The sequence below is a fragment of the Brachyistius frenatus genome, unplaced genomic scaffold (assembly GCF_029030835.1).
Source record: "Brachyistius frenatus isolate BFR_SWC_R1_liver_20210118 unplaced genomic scaffold, ASM2903083v1 Contig_117, whole genome shotgun sequence".
NCBI classification, from domain to species: Eukaryota; Metazoa; Chordata; class Actinopteri; family Embiotocidae; genus Brachyistius; species Brachyistius frenatus.
This window is the reverse complement of record NW_027210716.1, coordinates 772,220-789,505: the sequence shown is the minus strand read 5'-3', so window position 1 is coordinate 789,505 and position 17,286 is coordinate 772,220. Positions and strand designations below refer to the sequence as shown.

Below are 17,286 nucleotides of genomic sequence, written 5' to 3'. Positions count from 1 at the left end.
TTTATGAGCACCCCTGTTTTAAAGCAGGCTTGTTTTATTTTAAAGTAGCTACATAGATATTTGTATTAGGCCCTAAGAAGATTGAATTTGCATCATGCTTGCACAATGCAATAACAGAACATTTTTTATTTTTAGATATAATCTAAAACTTTTATATGGCATACAGTTCATTAACCCGCACATATGACCTTTTTTTCTATCTGAAACTAGTTCTTTTATATTGTTTCGATGGACTAACCAATTACTTACTGAGGCCTAAACATTTCCCCAAACCTGCTTATGCATATTGTACCACATTAGCAATATTCTCTCTCTTAAAAAGGGATTGTTAAGCAATTACCGGCAGCACCAGGTGTGATAAACAGTATTATAATCATGAACAAACATGCAGTTTGCTTAATCAGTCAATAAAGAACAAAAAAGCAGGTGGTTACAAAACTTCCTGAGAGAGAGAGAGAGACTTGACTTTTAACCTCCACTGTTGGAGTATATACTTAAATCTGAAATTATTTGGTGTTGGAAAAACACATTTTAATGTGACATCCACTTTGTGTGCACACATTTAACAGAGATTATAATTTTGTTGCCATCATTCATTCATTTGTGGTGTGTTGCTTTGTGGCTTCTGTGTTGCTTTGAATTAATACAAATATAACATTAATAACATATACAGTATATATATAGCATATATACTTCATAATACAGTATACTGTATATAGCTTCAGCTATTAATTCTAATCCTTTCTGTAACTAAGATTTAATCAATATTCCACCATTCACTAGAATCACTGACATTTAGTTAGTGTTATGTTTGATATAGCCTAAAAAATATAATAACAGTCATGAATCTGAACATAATTTACAAATATTTTGAAACCAGAACTGACGTAAAGCTGGAAGAGATTTAAGTTTACATAAGTTTACATTTTGACATTCATGTTTTCCTAAACCATTGCCATGTTTTAATAAAATCTCTCGGCATGAGGGTTTGGTTAGATAATGTCTTTTTACAGCACCCTCTTTGTTGTGAATGTGAATGTCTGCAACACACAGTATTTTGAATGTACACTTCATATCATAACAAGTATTTGGGTTCCTCTATGTTCAAATAATGTTGTGTAATAACTCTTGACACTTTTCACTTGTGTTTTTCACCTAAATCTACGTGAAACTCGAATGTTTTAAAATGATAGCAAATCCGTTGTCATCATTCCTGTAAGTTCTTCTGCATTTTTCTATGGGCACAGGACTCTAGCCAGATTGGTCTGCTGAAGGAGCTTCTCGACCTACAGAAAGACATGGTCGTCATGTTGCTCTCACTATTAGAGGGTAAAATAGTTTTTTTTTTTCTGTTAAGTTTTCCATCATTTTTTTTGTTTATCCTTTTCAAACATTTGTTTGAATTTTACTTTGTAATTATTCAGGAAACGTGGTAAATGGCACCATTGCCCGCCAGATGGTAGACATGTTGGTAGAGTCCTCGAGCAACGTGGAGATGATACTCAAGTTCTTTGACATGTTCCTCAAACTGAAAGACATAGTGGCTTCAGATGCTTTCCGTGATTACGTCACGGATCCTCGAGGATTAATCTCCAAGAAGGACTTCCAAAAGGCCATGGACAGTCAGAAACAGTACTCCCCCTCTGAGATCCAGTTTCTTTTATCCTGCTCGGAAGCAGATGAGAATGACATGATCAACTATGAGGAGTTTGCCAGTCGTTTCCAGGAACCTGCCAAGGACATTGGCTTCAACATCGCAGTGCTGCTCACCAACCTGTCTGAGCACGTCCCTCATGACACCAGGCTGAAGAACTTCCTGGAGCAAGCAGATAGTGTGCTCAACTACTTCCGCCCATTCCTGGGCCGTATCGAAATCATGGGAGCCAGCAGAAAGATTGAGCGCATCTACTTTGAAATCACTGAAGTGAACCGCAGACAGTGGGAGATGCCACAAGTGAGAGAGTCCAAACGTCAGTTTATCTTTGATGTCGTCAATGAGGGTGGTGAGTCAGAGAAGATGGAGATGTTTGTCAACTTCTGTGAGGACACCATCTTTGAGATGAATATAGCCGCACAAATTTCAGAGCAGGAGGAAGAGGAAAAGGGGGAGGACGATGACGAAGGAGATGAAGGTGGGGGCGAGGCAGGAACAGGTGGGGGAGCAGATGGAGGAGGAGATGAGGACAACAATGGAGAGGAAGGGCAGCCTGAATCAACCTCCGCCTTTGCAGACTTTATAAACAGCATGTTTAGCTTCTTCAGCATTTTCACCTTCCGTAACCTTCGCAGGCAGTATCGCAGATTGAGGAAGATGACCCTCAAGGAGATTATTGTGGCTTTGTCAACTTTTTTCTGGACCATCCTAATGAGCATACTGCACTTCATTTACAATGTGTGCAAAGGCTTCTTTATGATCATCTGGCAAGCACTGTTTGGAGGCGGCTTAGTGGAGGGAGCTAAAAACATCACAGTGACTGAGATTCTAGCGAGCATGCCGGATCCCACGCAGGATGATGTGCATGGAGATGGCCCAGGGGAGCCAAGGGCAGGGGAGGAACAAGATACTGGAGGGGTAATGGACACTGGTGAGACTGGCAGTGGAGAAGAGGATGAGGAGGATTCCCAGGAAAAAGAAGGTGGGAGGACACCGGGTATTGATGCTCCAGGAGGACTTGGAGACATGGGTGTCGAGGCAACTGTTGAACCTCCAACTCCTGAAGGAACTCCTATAACAAAGAGGAAAATAGTGAGTTTTTTTTGTTTTTGTTTTGTTTTATGCGAGTAAAAATGGAAGTGTCAGCTAATTCACTGGGTGTTATTGGTCGACTTTCTTATATTTAGTTATCCAGTTCTTTTTAATGACAAACATCTCCAAAATATATCAACAAAGAAAGCCAAAATGTTTTGTACACTAGATGTTTTTGATTGGTTACAGCCACCAGAAGAGACTGAGGCCAGCCAGAAACCACCTGAGCCCGTTCCTGTACAGGAACCTCCTCTGGAGCCTGAAAAGGCTGAGTAAGAGTTTAGATTTGTTTTCTTATCCACATTTGTAGGCCCTCAGCCTACAGGGTCTTCTCTCTGTCACAGTTCTGGACATCAGACTGGACTTTTTTAGGCAGTTCAATACAGATAAGAATATTTTACAACAACTTGTTATGGTTTGAGGTTAGTGTTGTGCATGCACTGCGTGCACCATAGTGCACCATGATTATATTGTTGATGGAATACAAAGATAAAACAATAACCCCACCATCTCTGGTTTTCAGTGTTGAAACTGGAGAGAAAGCAGACAAAGAAACCCCAAGCAAAGAGGAAAAACAGCCAGAACAACCAAAGAAAGCACCGCCCAAAAAAGAAAAGAAGCTGAAAAAGGGAGGTTTTCAGATCTGGACTGAGCTGGAAACCCAGAGAATTAAATTTATGGTGAAACATTAATTAGTAGTTGTTTAAGAACTGACTTGCTAGCATATGTTTAATGTCATTCTTCAGCTATCAACTCACTCATCATCTGAAAAATGTTCTTCTCGCTTTTCTAGAACTACCTTTCCAGAAACTTCTACAACCTGCGTTTTTTGGCTTTGTTCCTCGCATTTGCCCTGAACTTCATTCTTCTATTCTACAAGGTAAAAAGATAATTATGTATTTGAATGATTGTGTTGTGTCACAAGAAAACCTTTCCATTTAGTTGTTTTGTACTTACTTAGTACTTACTTAGTACTTAGTACTTAGTTTGTGGTCTGAGCTTCTGTTAAAGAACGTTCCATTGAACGTCTCGGTCTTGTTCTCTTCTGTTTAGGTGTCTGACACCCCGCCTGATGGTGAGGAGATGGAAGGATCTGGACTGGCAGAGGGAAGTGGGTTCTTTGAAGGCTCTGGTTTGTTCGAAGGCTCAGGGGAAGAGGCTGAGGGATCTGGAATGGATGAAGGAGGAGATGAGGATGAGGAAGACGTGCCAATTTATTTTTATTTAGAGGAGAGCACTGGATACATGCAGCCCACATTGGCCTTCATTGCCATGCTGCACACAGTCATTTCATTCATCTGTATCATCGGCTACAACTGCCTCAAGGTATGATGTAGACAGTAAAAAAAAAAAAAAAAAATCTCTTTTGTGTAATATTTAACACTTTTACTTCAATACATTAAAGGAAATTATTGAAGTGTCGCAGTATGAACCACATTTTGTTGTATCCTTGCTTACCTCAGTTGAACAGCATTTGCATTTGTGTCTGACAGATTCCACTGGTGATCTTTAAAAGAGAGAAAGAACTTGCAAGAAAGCTGGAGTTTGATGGCCTCTACATCACTGAGCAGCCTGAGGATGATGACATTAAGGGCCAGTGGGACCGACTCGTCCTAAATACACCGTATGTGCATAAAGAAATAATTTCTCTCCCATAGATGTCAAGATGAAGAAACTGTTTTGTAATGTACGAAGTAAATTATGTGCTTTTTCCTCACAGCTCTTTACCAAACAACTATTGGGATAAATTTGTCAAAAGAAAGGTGAGTTATGTTCGATTTGGATGGATTTAAAATGGGCCCAGCAGAGCATGTAAATGTGCAATGTAATGTCTGTGTCCAGGTTCTGGATAAGTACGGAGACATTTACGGAAGGGAAAGAATCGCTGAACTCCTCGGTGTTGATTTAGCCTCCCTGGATGTGAGTCAACAACACGAGAAGAAACAGGAGGAACCAGACAACTCTGTGTTTGCATGGTATAGTACATATTTAACTAACAAAGATAAGCAACGAGGCACACATGACATCATTCCTCAAAACTGAAACAAGTCATTTTAAGTGGATATCGACCAATACTGTGTCTTTTAGGGTGACCTCCATCGACATCAAGTACCAAATCTGGAAATTTGGCGTTGTGTTCACCGACGGTGTAAGAAAACCTATATTTACTTTTATATGAGCGGAGATCAAAAAGTTCAGACGGGTCCTGTTGCACACAACATAGTAATGTGCACTTAGTAAGGGGAAGCAAAAACTTTTGTGAGTAATTATTCCAAGTTACGTCGCTTGATCCACATCAGCACCTGTGTAACTCATATTTTTGTTACCACTGACACGTGTACATTTGCAATTTCACCATCGACCTAAAACTTGAGTTGAGACTGCACTTCAAATTTTGTGTCGAACTCAGGAAATCAGCAACATAGACTTTTTAAATGCTTTAGGAAAGTTATGGCAATGAAGCATTGAGAACGAACGTCATGATCCATGTCCGAAGAAGGGGTGTTAGGTAAAAAAAAATTGAAACGAATGACCCCAATTGTGGCGCAATGGCACGCCCGCTCCAAGCGTATTAAAAGCGCACAATTTTCTCACACCCAGCAAAACAATTGTTGCTCCCCAAAACGTAGACACACCAGATTTCGCTCCCTGCAGTTCCTGGTTGTTCCCCAAAATGTCATGTGCGCTGTGGTGAAATGGCCAATGCACACAGATCCTCTTTTTATGATCAGACCTCGTATTGCACACTATAGCATACAATACTATATTACCCCACTGTATATGATACTGTACTACATTTGTCTGCAGACCTTCCTCTATCTTTGCTGGTACCTGGTGATGTCTTTGCTTGGGCATTACAACAACTTCTTCTTCGCCTGCCACCTGCTGGATATTGCTATGGGGGTCAAGACGCTTCGTACTATCCTGTCCTCAGTCACACACAATGGCAAACAGGCAAGAGCAGGAAAAGCTCTAAAACTATACTGAATTTTGTACAATAAATGTACTGACTCTGTTTCCTCTTTGTCTCTGCCAGCTCATGATGACAGTGGGCTTGTTGGCTGTGGTGGTGTACCTTTACACCGTAGTTGCCTTTAATTTCTTCCGCAAGTTTTACAACAAGAGTGAGGACGAAGATGAACCAGATATGAAATGTGATGACATGATGACTGTACGTAACTGTCGATCGAAAAAGTGTGAAATGAGATATTTTCACGCCTACACTACTTCCTTAAATATGATATTTTTCACGTTACAGTGTTACCTGTTCCACATGTACGTGGGTGTGCGTGCTGGCGGAGGCATTGGAGATGAAATAGAGGATCCTGCTGGAGATGAATACGAGCTGTATCGAGTGGTGTTTGATATAACGTTCTTCTTCTTCGTCATTGTCATTCTGTTGGCCATCATTCAGGGTAAAAACTATGCTGTCCTGCAAGATGTTTTCCAATGTTTCTTATGTGACTAATGTTATGCAATTAAGTGAGTACTAATTTTGGTGTGAATGAAAAGTAAGGAAAAACAGAGGAGCTTTTGGAGACATACTTCAAACTGTTTATACAGGAAAGGCATTTTAAGGTATGTTTGGCACTTGGCAAATTTAAAAACAACTCTAATGATAATATTGTACAAATACTGTAGGTCTGATCATTGATGCCTTTGGAGAACTCAGAGACCAACAGGAGCAGGTCAAGGAAGACATGGAGGTACGATACTTTTGAAGGACCAGAATGTGGGATTTAGGGGGATCTATTGGCAGAAATTAAATATACTTTTACTAATTATGTTTTGATTAATTTATAATCACTAAGAGTATTTGTGTTTTCATTACTTTAGAATGAGTCCTTAATATTTCCGTAGAGTGCACGTCCTCAACCATGCAGTCTGCAATGTTGGACTGCCATTTTTCTACAAATGCCCAGAAGGGACAAACCAAACTGGCGATAGAGAGGGCCAGTTTTACTGCAACTGGTCTCTTACACGCTTGGAAGAGGAGGGTTTGTGGGGAGTATTAGTCGGTTGAAATCTTCACGCTCACCACTAGATGCCACTAGATCCTAAATACTGTTCCTCTACGTGGACACGGTTACCTAATCTATTTAATGCCACATCGTGACTTTAATCCTCATCCCTTATTTTTATGCAGACAAAGTGCTTCATATGTGGTATCGGAAGTGACTACTTTGATACGACGCCGCATGGCTTTGAGACGCACACGTTTGACGAACACAACCTGGCCAATTACCTGTGAGTGTACCGCCTCTGTGTTACAGTGTATGGATGCATGTACAAAAGAGAACATATTAACACGCAAGTCTTTTTTTCCAGGTTCTTCTTGATGTACCTTATCAACAAAGATGATACAGAGCACACTGGGCAGGTCAGTCTGAGTGCTTTTATCTTTTAGTCACAGTCTGCTTCTTACAGTTTCAAGTCTCAAGTTGGTTCCTCTTTTAAATTCTTGTTCTTGCATCGTCTGTTCAGGAGTCATACGTGTGGAAGATGTACCAGGAGCGTTGCTGGGACTTCTATCCAGCCGGAGACTGTTTCAGAAAGCAATATGAGGATCAACTTTCCTAGCCAACAAGTACTTTACCTTTACCAATGGAAATTACAACTATTGAACTGCTGCTTGTAGTCATCATTTTTGACAAAACTCACTACATGTGATTTTTTTCATGAAACATTATGACATGAAATTGCAGTGTCCTTTAAGTATTAAACTGACAGTGATAAGAAAATGGATATCTCAAGTCTAATCATTTATTTAGTCATCTCTCAAGTGGCCTTAAGAAATTGTCTCTTTCATTAATCTTAGGGAACTTGTGGGTTTATTAGTTATCTAACTCGGTGTCTGTTTAGGAGGAGAGAATAAAACGAGTATCTATGTGAGCATGTAAACAGTGGTTTACGGAAGCAGTTTAATCGTTAAAGTGCCAAACCAGTTACTCCAGTTGCATCAACCACCACATATCTAACAGAATGCAGTGTTTTGTTCCTTTTCAAATGGACATTTATTTGGTGATTATTGTTATTTTCACTTCAGCACATTTATTTTTCACAATGAGTGTTTTTGTTCCTCTGTTTTGTTTTCTTCAAATACTCCAGCATATGTTTTTGACTTTAAATTATTTTATTTATTGTTTTTCAAGACAACTTTAAAGTCTGGGATGGTGAATAAATTATGTGTTAGGATAAACGTGACTGTAATATGACTGAGTGGATGACTTAGCATTATACTGTTTGTATAATGCATGTATGTAATCTATAGTTATACAGTGTCCTTTTTTAAAATCTTTTAACACAAAATACACTGTAAGAAAAAGCTACCGTACAACTTAAAAATAATGAAAACGACAGAACAATAAAGTTAGTTACTGAAAGTGAGTAAAGTACAGTATTGTGTATCCTTCACAATATTTTAGTTTCTAAAGTTTGTGGTGCCTTTTATATTCACAATTATATTCATCAAACACAAGCAATCAGTCATCCTCTCTTGACCCAAACTCCATACTTATTCACTTTCTTTAAACCCCTATATGTCTGTTGTTATAGGCAATCATTACAGTATGGATACAGTTAATGTTTAATGAATACATTTTACTAAATTATATGATACATTGTGATCAAAATGTATTTACATTTAAACTGTCAGTTGAGCTTCATCTATATCCCTGATTGGTTATAATAAATCAGCAATTTTCACAATCTAATTAATTTTCTCCAAGTTAAGTTATGTAACAAATGTTTGCATTAAGGCACTCGAGTGTTGTCATCTGATCCGATATCAACAAGCTAAATATGCACGGTTACAGATGACTCGACACTAAATTATTTCAGGAAAGGACTCTATCTGGGACTGAAGATAAATTGTAAAAGGGAGGTCTGGCTACTTTTTGCTTCTTGTTGGACATTTACAGTACTGACTGAAGTAGGTGTCTAAGCACACTTAGTGAAACTGATTTAGCTGTTCCATCTGTGGATGTAAAACTGAATTGATATTAAAGAGAAAAATAAAAAACAGTTGATTTCATGAAGTCCTTTTGCACACTATCTCTGCACATGCTGCGGCAGTTTGTGCGTAACATCACAGTCTCATCACAACCTGTTTGATGGGAATTGAGATGCTGCCTTGTGTGGCCCTGTGGAGCATCCCAGCTGACTGGGGATTAAGGCTAAGCATTAAAACTCACATTGAGCCTCATGTGCTTTTCACCCACCCTGTCCTCCAACATTTTTTTCCTGAGCCCGTTAGACTGGGGTACATCGACTGTGAACATGAACGCCTCGGGGATACACCATGGGATACTCAGGATGTATGGTGAGTCGGACCATGACTAAAGATGTGATGTTTTGTGAGGGAAAAAAATGATGACCTTTCATATCTGGCTATAGTTTTGCATGTCTCAGTGGATTTTAGGATCATTTTCAACTGTGATGTCTGTTCCCTGTAAAGCTTTTATGATTGCTTATCTTATTTGTTGTTTAATTTCAATACGTTTCTGCATAATGGAGTTGTGATGATGATACATGTTGATGATGGTAGTTCGCAATGCTCTTGAGTATGATTTTGATAAAATCATTTTTATAGTTTTCTCCTCTGAATCATCCATTCTCAACCATGTTATACATTAAGAAAACTTGAATATTTTTTCAAAAACGGATACAGAAAATTAATTCCAGTCCAAAGCTACAGCTGCGGCAAACACCAATAAAAACATATTCCTAAACTGAACCTGAGACTGCCCTAAAAAGTTACCCTTCTTTCTTTTTTCACCTGTTCTTGGAATTGCAAATCGGTTACTGTATGTGTAGTAATGACATGTGCCCATGTGTTGTTTACTCTATGTATATAAATTGAGTAGAGCTTGATGCGTGTATGTGATAATGCACAATATGCTCCCACAACATCATCGGATTGGTCGTTCCCCACAACCACAGGCTCTTGATCCTCCAACCATCTGACAGCTTCTAATCTGTTGGGATGATGGAATGACACAGTGTTCATTCTATAATCCACATGTACACTGCTCCCACTGCTATCATGATCACCGTGACCACGCCTAATACTGTCAATATGCTCCGAGTGTTAGCTGTCGTGATTAGAATTGTTTATCGCAGCATCATTTCTTCGACCTGCACTATTTCCTGTTATTTTCACCATCCAGGTGGATTTATCTTCAAACAGTGGAAGAAGAGGTTTCTGCTTCTGACAGCTGAAGGCAGTCTCCTCGTGTGCCATGATGCATCATCTCCCCCTGATCAGCTGGTGGTGTTGCAAAGCAGTTGTGAAGCAATTGTGGAGGGCAAGGAGATCCTAGACCTGCCTAAACTACCCTCCGGGGGACGCAGGGATTGCTGCTTTGCTCTGATCCTCCCCCAGAATAAATACCTGCTGCTGCTGGCCGATACATCTGCAGACTGCAGGTCTGGTGCTGCTTTTTCTGCTAACGTTGGCTTGAGTGTCATACTGTACTATACACATATTGGACTAAAGTTTTAGTATTTGGAGAAATAACGCCCATCGGGTCATATTTTCCCCAGCTCTGTATTTGCCTAATATGACAGACTGTTGGTTTAAGTTTAACTGGTGAACACAAAATCACCGGTCAGGGATAAATCAGGGATGTTTCTGTCATGAGGTGGTGTTTACCAGGACCCAAATGTAAGCTCACAGACTTAGGTATCAGCTCCAAAATACAGTCTTCATTGCAATAAACAAAAAACAAACAAACCAAAAGGTGGCACCTATCATGTCCACCTGCTTCCAGTCGGGAGGGCAACTCGACCGACAGATCCGGGGAGACACAGCTGGCGGGGCAGCCGGCAGACCAGCGGAAGGAACGGCGTCAATAATAGTTGGGAGGGCAACTCCACCGACTGGTGACTTTGACAGGGAGCGCCGCAGGAGGAACAGAAAGCCGGAGGAACGGGAATGGAGAACAGACGGAGGACCGACGGGTGATTAACAAAATGAACCGACCACCAGAGGAGTGCAGGGGCAGGGTACATATAGTCCGGGGAGGTGATGGTGAGTGGCTGCATCTGCTGGGACCGGTGAGGGACGTGGCCACAGACAAGCAGACAGGGGACTGAGGGGACACAGGAGGAAGAGGTGATCGGGGGCAAAACAGAGGGAAAAAAACGGACTCCTGACAGTTTCAGGGTAAAATGCGCAGACCCTAACTACAAGCTTCATCAAAAAGGAAACGTTTAAGCCTAATCTTAAAAGTAACCCAAACTGGAGGAGCTGGTTACACAAGGGAGGATCCTGCTCTCAGCCAAAACATTGTCATATAATAAAACCAAAAGTCATTGTTTAAACTCTTAGGTTTATTGAAAAAAACAAAAACAAAGGTACAACATGTTGATAAGTTGGTTATTAGTGTATTTCCCAAAATGCTGAACTGTTCAATTTTGCATATATTGCTTTAAAATGCACCCCGTCCTCTATTTAAAAGAAATAGGCTAAGACCCTGATTGTCATTTTAAACTTACTACATATTCCCTTCCTGCCCACCTTTTGTCTCAGTAAGACATCTCACCCAACTTCTAACAATACCCACTGTTGTCATACACACTTGAATTCATTGATGTGTGGTTTGCACAAAGGTAAAACCAGACTCCTTTTATTCTCTTTTCAGTCAGTGGCTGAATATGCTGAAAAAAGTGAAAAAGGTAGGTTAATAAGACATATTGATTATTAAAGTAATTGTTTTGGAAAATGTGTTAAACAAGCTCTGGAGTCTACAGTCAAACAGTATGGCTTTGTGAGCCTGTAATTAGGCACAGCACAGCCTTGAGCTAATTGCTACCATCAGTAGCAATGCTAACATGCTGCCATGAAGCTGTTTACTGTGGTCAGCATAATTAGCTTGATAATTAGCATTAAACACAGACAGATGTGGCTAATGGGCGTATCATTTTTTTTTCCTGTAAGTTGGCTATTTGGTTCCAACTTTTTTTTAACCTGCTGGTGTTAATCTCCTGAATGTGGGGCATGAATTTGTGTATCTGCACACATTCAAGCCCCACTTTCATTTAATATTAAAGAGACATTTCACCTTTTATTGGGGATGTTAAACACATGACAACCAAAGTCAGTACAAAATTTGGTCACACTTAAATAGATGTACGTGTGTTTCCTAAATAACTTCAAATTGAGGGCTGTATAGGAGCTAATGATGACTTACTGGAACTAATGATAGTAATGAATTGTTTTCATGTTTCGCAGATATATGTAAACTAATAATGAATAAATTATTTTTTGATCTTCCCGCCTCCTCTCCAGAAATTCATATTTACCCACTGCACAGTCCTGCATTTGGAGTTATTCAGGAACTACTCATTAACAATCACATCATTTTACATGGCAGTCCATTTATTGCTGAGATCTATCAGTCAGAAAAAATGTGTTGGATCGACCAACCAACAATCCCACACCTACAGCCACACCACTACCAAGTCTAAAAACTATTTCAATAGTTTGTGTGTCTTTGCACTTCTTGATATATTAATTGTATTGTCGTTTTTTTTTTTTTTGTCTTTTAATCGATCAATGAATTAAATCTTTGTAATTAAAACAAGTATTTTTTCTTCAATAGTATTCTTATATCTTTTGCATAGAGTCTCTCATCACCTCTCAGTCCTTGTAAGCGACATCAGGTGCTACCACCGCATATTACTCTCCGAGATCTGATGCCTGAGCAAATCCTTGACAAAGATCCACCAACTCCACCTGTCAGCGATACCGAGTCATCCTCTCCAGGGCCGATGACTTGTGCTTCCCCAAAAGAGAAAGGTGATCCTTGGTGTTTGTGATATTTTCAGCTATCAGGTAAACAGTTTATTTTGTTCAGATTTTGTTTGAATTTTGTTACTATTTTTTCCCAATCTCTCAATCCAACAGGCAGGAATTCTCCCCGTTCAAAGTATTATAAAGGAGGTGCACATTCAGTAGGGTGTTTGCGCCATGGCACCATCAGTAATGCCCAAGCAATGAAGGCTGTTTATCTGCTGATGGGAGGGGCTGCTGCTTCCTCTGCTATGGGTTACCTTGGCGCATGCTCACCCTCTAATCTGGAAGCCAAAGCTGCTGACCTACCACTCAACACGGATTTCTCGGGCATGGGACCAGGAGGAGCCTACCACACCGACAGCCCAGCACTCGACTCCCCTCACTTCAACAGCTTTGACTTTGAAGTGGCAGACTCTGATTTTGATGCTTTTGATTGTGGTGGATTTACTTTCTGATGATGTGCTGCCTGAAGGCTGTTGGCGCATACAGCTTTAAGGATGATGTTTCTCCATGATTTGTCAAAACATCAAAAATAAATTAGAACTTTCAATTCAGGATGTTTTAATTTAGGGGAAAATGTTGCAATAAATTTCAGACAATACTAAACCCGCAATAACTGATTTTGTGGCCATAGAGGCAGTAGAAACAAGTGTGAACCCAAGATGGACATATCACCTTGTAAAGCAGAGAGAATCTGCAGATGTATGTGATAATTTGTAGGTTCATTACTACAAGCAACCCCTCACATTGTTTTCTATTTTTGTTGTAGAAATTGCAGCAGCTTTCAGATGACACCATCCTGAGAAAATATGTCTTATGTTATTTTGCTTCAATACCAATTAATGTGTTTTTTAATTGAGGTTGTGAATATGTAGTGACGGGCATTACAATTACTTTATACCCGACGAATAACTGTGTTCTTCATCGGGTATAAAGTTTCATTTTATATAATCCTTTGAGGTCACAGTCAGACCAAATTAAGTTGTGCCTGAAAAAGATGCAGGTTAATTTAAAGGCAGGCAGTCCATAGTGCTGCTCATATGTTGAGGCATACAATATGTCATGGATGTTAATGGGAGATTGGCAACAGGACACACATGTGCACCATTTCTGCATGACGTTGAAGGGGTATTATCCTTTTATTTTTTTTATAACCTTGATTGGATTGGAATAGATTTGTATTAGATTTTTCTTTTGGTGACTGTTTATCCTCCTAGAGCTCCTGTTAATCCTCCTTTATTTTTGTGCTGGTGCTGTGTTTCTCTCAAACGTCCAGCTGTTGTTGTTCTTTAAATGTATGAAAGAATAAAAGAAAAGCATGCCTATTTGAGCCTGTTGTACTAACGTGAATACAACTGTGGAAATTTGGTTTACTTCTTTGTCTTCATACTGCCACATGCATTCACGTGAAATCAATTAGTGACAAACTAAACTGTGTTACCTGCGGTGACTTTAGTGAGATAAAGTCTCGAATGTGATCTTAATAACCAGCTGACACTGTGGTTCATCAAGCTGGTTGGTGAGTTGTTTGTGTAAACAGAGAACCAAAAGTATACAATATTCTCAGTTTTGTTTTGAACTCTGTTATGGTTTGTGTAAGTATAGCAAGGTGGAGTACCCAAGTGCAGACAGGACCAGGCAGGCAGGAACAGTTTTGGACAACTTACAGCCACGTTGGCAGGCAAGAAGCAGAAAACAGGAAGTAAAATGAGAGAGTCAGTCTGGCAGGAAATAATGGCAAGATAGTGGGAATATATTCAGTGGGGCTGATAGGGGAACTGGGAATAGGGGGAGTGGATGTAGCAGTCAGAGGACATCTGTGGGTGGATGGGGTGAAACGAGAGGCTGGACTTTAAATGATGAAAACAAAACAGGACAGAGATGGTAACTGTGACAATACTCTATTTGAAGCCCATTTCCTCCCTCTGTGCCTCTTGGCTGAGGTTTGTACACGCTATTCCCATCCAACCTGTCATGTTGGTTTTGACTTGATGATATGACATGAGACTTCAAAGTCAATACATATTCTTCTTCTGCATAATGTCTGACTGCATAGCTCCTGAACCTGCTTGCAAACAGATAGCTTGTTAGATCGCTCTCACAGCAGCAGACCAAGGAACCTATTCAGAAAATAAATCCGATGGCAGCAGACTGTCCAGGTTCCCTTAAAACTCACTCTAAATATAGCAGATAAAAAAAAGCTCTGAGTGATCAATTCACTGAAAATGATGTGATGGACCTCTTCACACAGCCTCTCTTCAAATTCCGTATCCATTTTGGTTTTTACAGTTCACGCTCAGCTCTTGTAGCATTGCTGCCGCATAATTTACATCACGGGGACCCTTGTAGATCCTCATGTACTCGCGGAAGTGGAAAGTATACAGGTATAAATCTGCAGACAATTGGAAACAGGATTGAGCTCCAAGTTCCAACCAACATTGATCTGATGGAAGAAAGTTTGTGTAGACAGAGCCAGGGAATGACTTGTTTGATGTGGAGCAGAGGGTCACATGAGTGGGAAAAGATACAAGCTCTCTGTCTGCACTGATCTTCATGCTTATCCACACATTCTTTGTCTGGGAATGGTATTCCAAGGGCATGACGAAGGTTGGCAGTCTGGATCCAGTAATGTTTGGATGAACTCCATAAGACTTAAAGCGGTCTTCCAAAACATTCCAATTGGTATTCAAATTGTGAATAAACTTGATCCCGTGGATGGGGTACGTTAATGTCAGGTCAAGAAGATTAAATTCCTTTCCCCAAAGTTGGAATGGATCCTGAGATGAATATATGTTGTGACTGACAGTCGCTCAGTTTCTCATCTAGCAAGAATTCTTTTTTTTTTTTTTTCTTTTCCAGGATCTCAGAGGCAGTTTTCCTTTGTAGACTACCAGAAAACACAGCATGGATAATAATCCTCACGCTACTCAGATGTGTAGAGGATAACTGTCAACAGCCCTGTTAGCTCCCTGACGGATGGGTCAGACCATAGTTCAATTTTCAGTCTTATAAAGCCCCCAATTAGAATAGTATCGGCTGTAGAGTAAGCAATATTTCGACTTAACCTTGGCCTAAAAGTCTGTGAGGGGGTCAAAGGTCATAGACCAGAAAAAGTGGAAAACTGGAGAATGAGCAAAGTGTGAAGAAAATCAAGGACCCACCCAAGACCATCTTTGAACAGGGACATGGGTTACAGGGTTCTCGCCCAACTATTGAATAAGTGTACTGCGGATATTAGTATGGCTTATCAACCATTATCGAATCATTAATTTTAGATATCTTATATGTTGAATATTATATTTTAAATATTTTATTACATATTGTGATTGCACCTGTTTATGTTTTTATTTCCGAAAATTAATCTACAATTACTTAGTGTTTTATACCATGTATTAATTCTTCATTATTATTGTATTATTGTTACACAATTACTAAAATACCGCAGGCACAAATGAGCTGAAGTTCAAGCAATAACCTCATCCTCTGCTATTCACTTTTGGCCTTCAGTTAACCACTAAGTTAACCACAGCTATGATCTTTGGTATAGAAAGAGATCCTGAGGTAGTGATTAAGCTCTCAGGTAAACACACCATTTAAATGTTGTTTGAATCAAGCTAATATTAATTCACCACTTGTGTAATTTAGGGAGAAGTTCTGGCGACGAGTCAATATAAAAAATGCTTAAGGGTAGTTTGACGGAGGGCATTTTCGTGCACAAACAACTTCCAAGCACAGAAACAACTCTGGTGCACAATAAAAAGTTAAACTACATAAAGATTTGTAACTGTGGCCAGTTCTTAGCTAAACAAAGAATCCAAACCACCACAAAGCCAACCCGTTCCCATCCTAGGGTGAGGGTTGGGGTTAGGATTAAGGTTAGGGACAAGTTGATTGACAGTGAAACAACCAATTACAGCAGCGCAGAGTTTAAAGCGTGTGTCCTCTCGGCTGCACCAATCTAGCATCAACTTTGTCACTCTTTCTACTCTGTCACATGACGTCCTTCATAGTAAACCAGAAAGTAAATGAAAAGGTGAAAAAAGGTCCAGAGTAAAATGTTCACAGTATTCTCTAATGTTCTCCAGAGGACTTACGTAGCCAGTAGAGTACTGCTGAGTTTGTTTTACAATCACATCTGTATTCCCCCTAAAACTTAATCTGTCATCAATTAAGTGCTCGACCATTTGCGACTACTGCGTATTTTTCGGTAGTAAGAAAACTGGTAATCTGTTTCACACGTTGAGGATTTAACTAGAAGTAGGATATATGTTTTTTTTTTTGCTAATGCATTTGTTTGCATTGTATTAAAGAGTAGTGAGAAATTAGCATAAAGTAATCTTGCATAAGTGATTGTTCATGCATACAGAGTGAAAAGTAAAGAGATAAATTGCTTTGCAACATCAAGACATGTGGCAGGCTTGCAAGGGATGCAGAACTGGTCCAGTAGTTACCTCCTCAGTTTCTAATTAGACAATCTTCTAAAGACATTTTATTACTAGTGGTGTCAGTGGTCTAGGCCACAGGCCACTGAGGATTTTAGGCTTAAGAGAAGCTAGAAAGGAATGTGATGTTAAAGAAAACAAAAACAAAAAAAATCCAGCAACATAGTCAGTTGCAACATCCTGCAACAAATAGTGAGGACAGTGGAATGAAACGATTTTGTCTGTGAAATATTATGTAAGAGGCTTGAAAACAAATCTGAATCTGCTTGGCTGTATGCAGAGGTGCAGTGGGACCTCGA

At 39.8% G+C, this 17,286-nt stretch overlaps 2 protein-coding genes across 5 annotated transcripts in view; both read left to right on the top strand.

Moving 5' to 3' along the window:
• The window catches only part of LOC138629565 (ryanodine receptor 1-like), a 46,385-nt gene extending 38,323 nt beyond the window's left edge, over positions 1 to 8,062 (top strand). For all 4 annotated transcript variants that reach the window (XM_069713355.1, XM_069713353.1, XM_069713354.1 and 1 more), the window contains 17 exons: positions 1,248 to 1,329; positions 1,425 to 2,746; positions 2,936 to 3,018; positions 3,270 to 3,426; positions 3,540 to 3,626; positions 3,800 to 4,072; positions 4,240 to 4,370; positions 4,467 to 4,509; positions 4,589 to 4,722; positions 4,835 to 4,895; positions 5,555 to 5,701; positions 5,784 to 5,918; positions 6,006 to 6,162; positions 6,389 to 6,453; positions 6,894 to 6,994; positions 7,076 to 7,127; positions 7,232 to 8,062. In XM_069713355.1, coding sequence (XP_069569456.1) covers positions 1,248 to 1,329; positions 1,425 to 2,746; positions 2,936 to 3,018; positions 3,270 to 3,426; positions 3,540 to 3,626; positions 3,800 to 4,072; positions 4,240 to 4,370; positions 4,467 to 4,509; positions 4,589 to 4,722; positions 4,835 to 4,895; positions 5,555 to 5,701; positions 5,784 to 5,918; positions 6,006 to 6,162; positions 6,389 to 6,453; positions 6,894 to 6,994; positions 7,076 to 7,127; positions 7,232 to 7,327 — 3,126 coding nt within the window. In that variant the 3' untranslated portion in view covers positions 7,328 to 8,062. The remainder of the gene's footprint in view (positions 1 to 1,247; positions 1,330 to 1,424; positions 2,747 to 2,935; positions 3,019 to 3,269; positions 3,427 to 3,539; positions 3,627 to 3,799; positions 4,073 to 4,239; positions 4,371 to 4,466; positions 4,510 to 4,588; positions 4,723 to 4,834; positions 4,896 to 5,554; positions 5,702 to 5,783; positions 5,919 to 6,005; positions 6,163 to 6,388; positions 6,454 to 6,893; positions 6,995 to 7,075; positions 7,128 to 7,231) is intronic.
• A 963-nt stretch (positions 8,063 to 9,025) lies between these two features.
• On the top strand, positions 9,026 to 13,000 carry LOC138629537 (uncharacterized). Its single transcript, XM_069713295.1, has 5 exons — positions 9,026 to 9,068; positions 9,916 to 10,174; positions 11,392 to 11,425; positions 12,374 to 12,548; positions 12,657 to 13,000. The coding sequence occupies exons 1-5, from the start codon at positions 9,026 to 9,028 to the stop codon at positions 12,998 to 13,000; spliced, it is 855 nt and encodes a 284-aa protein (XP_069569396.1).
• Positions 13,001 to 17,286: the final 4,286 nt, after the last annotated feature.